At 34.8% G+C, this 1,020-nt stretch overlaps 1 protein-coding gene across 1 annotated transcript; it reads left to right on the top strand.

Annotated features, from left to right (window-relative positions):
- Positions 1-48: 48 nt before the first annotated feature.
- On the top strand, positions 49-563 carry LOC106477589 (agglutinin-like protein ARB_02240; the record flags this gene model as incomplete). Its single annotated transcript, XM_013938134.2, has 1 exon — positions 49-563. A coding segment is annotated over one exon (515 nt), but the record flags the coding sequence as incomplete, so codon positions are not given.
- Positions 564-1,020: the final 457 nt, after the last annotated feature.

Below are 1,020 nucleotides of genomic sequence, written 5' to 3'. Positions count from 1 at the left end.
AAGTTCAATCCTTAGTTTAATCAGTACACTACCGAGTTCAATCCTTAGTTTAATCAGTACATTACCAAGTTCAATCCTTAGTTTAATCAGTACACTACAGAGTTCAATCCTTTGTTTAATCAGTACATTACCGAGTTCAATCCTTAGTTTGATCAGTTCACTACCGAGTTCAATCCTTAGTTTAATCAGTACACTACCTAGTTCAATCCTTAGTTTAATCAGTACACTATCGAGTTCAATCCTTAGTTTAATCAGTACATTACCAAGTTCAATCCTTAGTTTAATCAGCACGCTACCGAGTTCAATCCTTAGTTCAATCAGCACACTACCGAGTTCAATCCTTAGATTAATCAGTACACTACCGAGTTCAATCTTTAGTTTAATCAGTACACTACCGAGTTCAATCCTTAATTTAATCAGTACACTACCGAGTTCAATCCTTAGTTTAATCAGTACACTACAGAGTTCAATCCTTAGTTTAATCAGTACATTACCGAGTTCAATCCTTAGTTTAATCAGCACGCTACCGAGTTCAATCTTTAGTTTAATCAGCACACTACCTAGTTCAATCCTTAGTTCAATCAGCACACTACCTAGTTCAATCCTTAGTTCAATCAGTACACTACCGAGTTCAATACTTAGTTTAATCAGTACACTACCGAGTTCAATCCTTAGTTTAATCAGTACACTACCTAGTTCAATCCTTTGTTTAATCAGTACATTACCGAGTTCAATCCTTAGTTTAATCAGTACATTACTAAGTTCAATCCTTAGTTTAATCAGTACACTACCCAGTTCAATCCTTAGTTTAATCAGTTCACTACCGAGTTCAATCCTTAGTTTAATCAGTACATTACTAAGTTCAATCCTTAGTTTAATCAGCACACTACCGAGTTCAATCCTTAGTTTAATCAGTACACTACCGAGTTCAATCCTTAGTTTAATCAGTACATTACCCAGTTCAATCCTTAGTTTAATCAGTTCACTACCGAGTTCAATCCTTAGTTTAATCAGTACATT

This window comes from Limulus polyphemus, unplaced genomic scaffold, assembly GCF_000517525.1.
Source record: "Limulus polyphemus unplaced genomic scaffold, Limulus_polyphemus-2.1.2 Scaffold23710, whole genome shotgun sequence".
Classification (NCBI taxonomy): domain Eukaryota; kingdom Metazoa; phylum Arthropoda; class Merostomata; order Xiphosura; family Limulidae; genus Limulus; species Limulus polyphemus.
The sequence above is the reverse complement of the archived record's forward strand: the minus strand, read 5'-3'. Positions and strand labels throughout refer to the sequence as shown.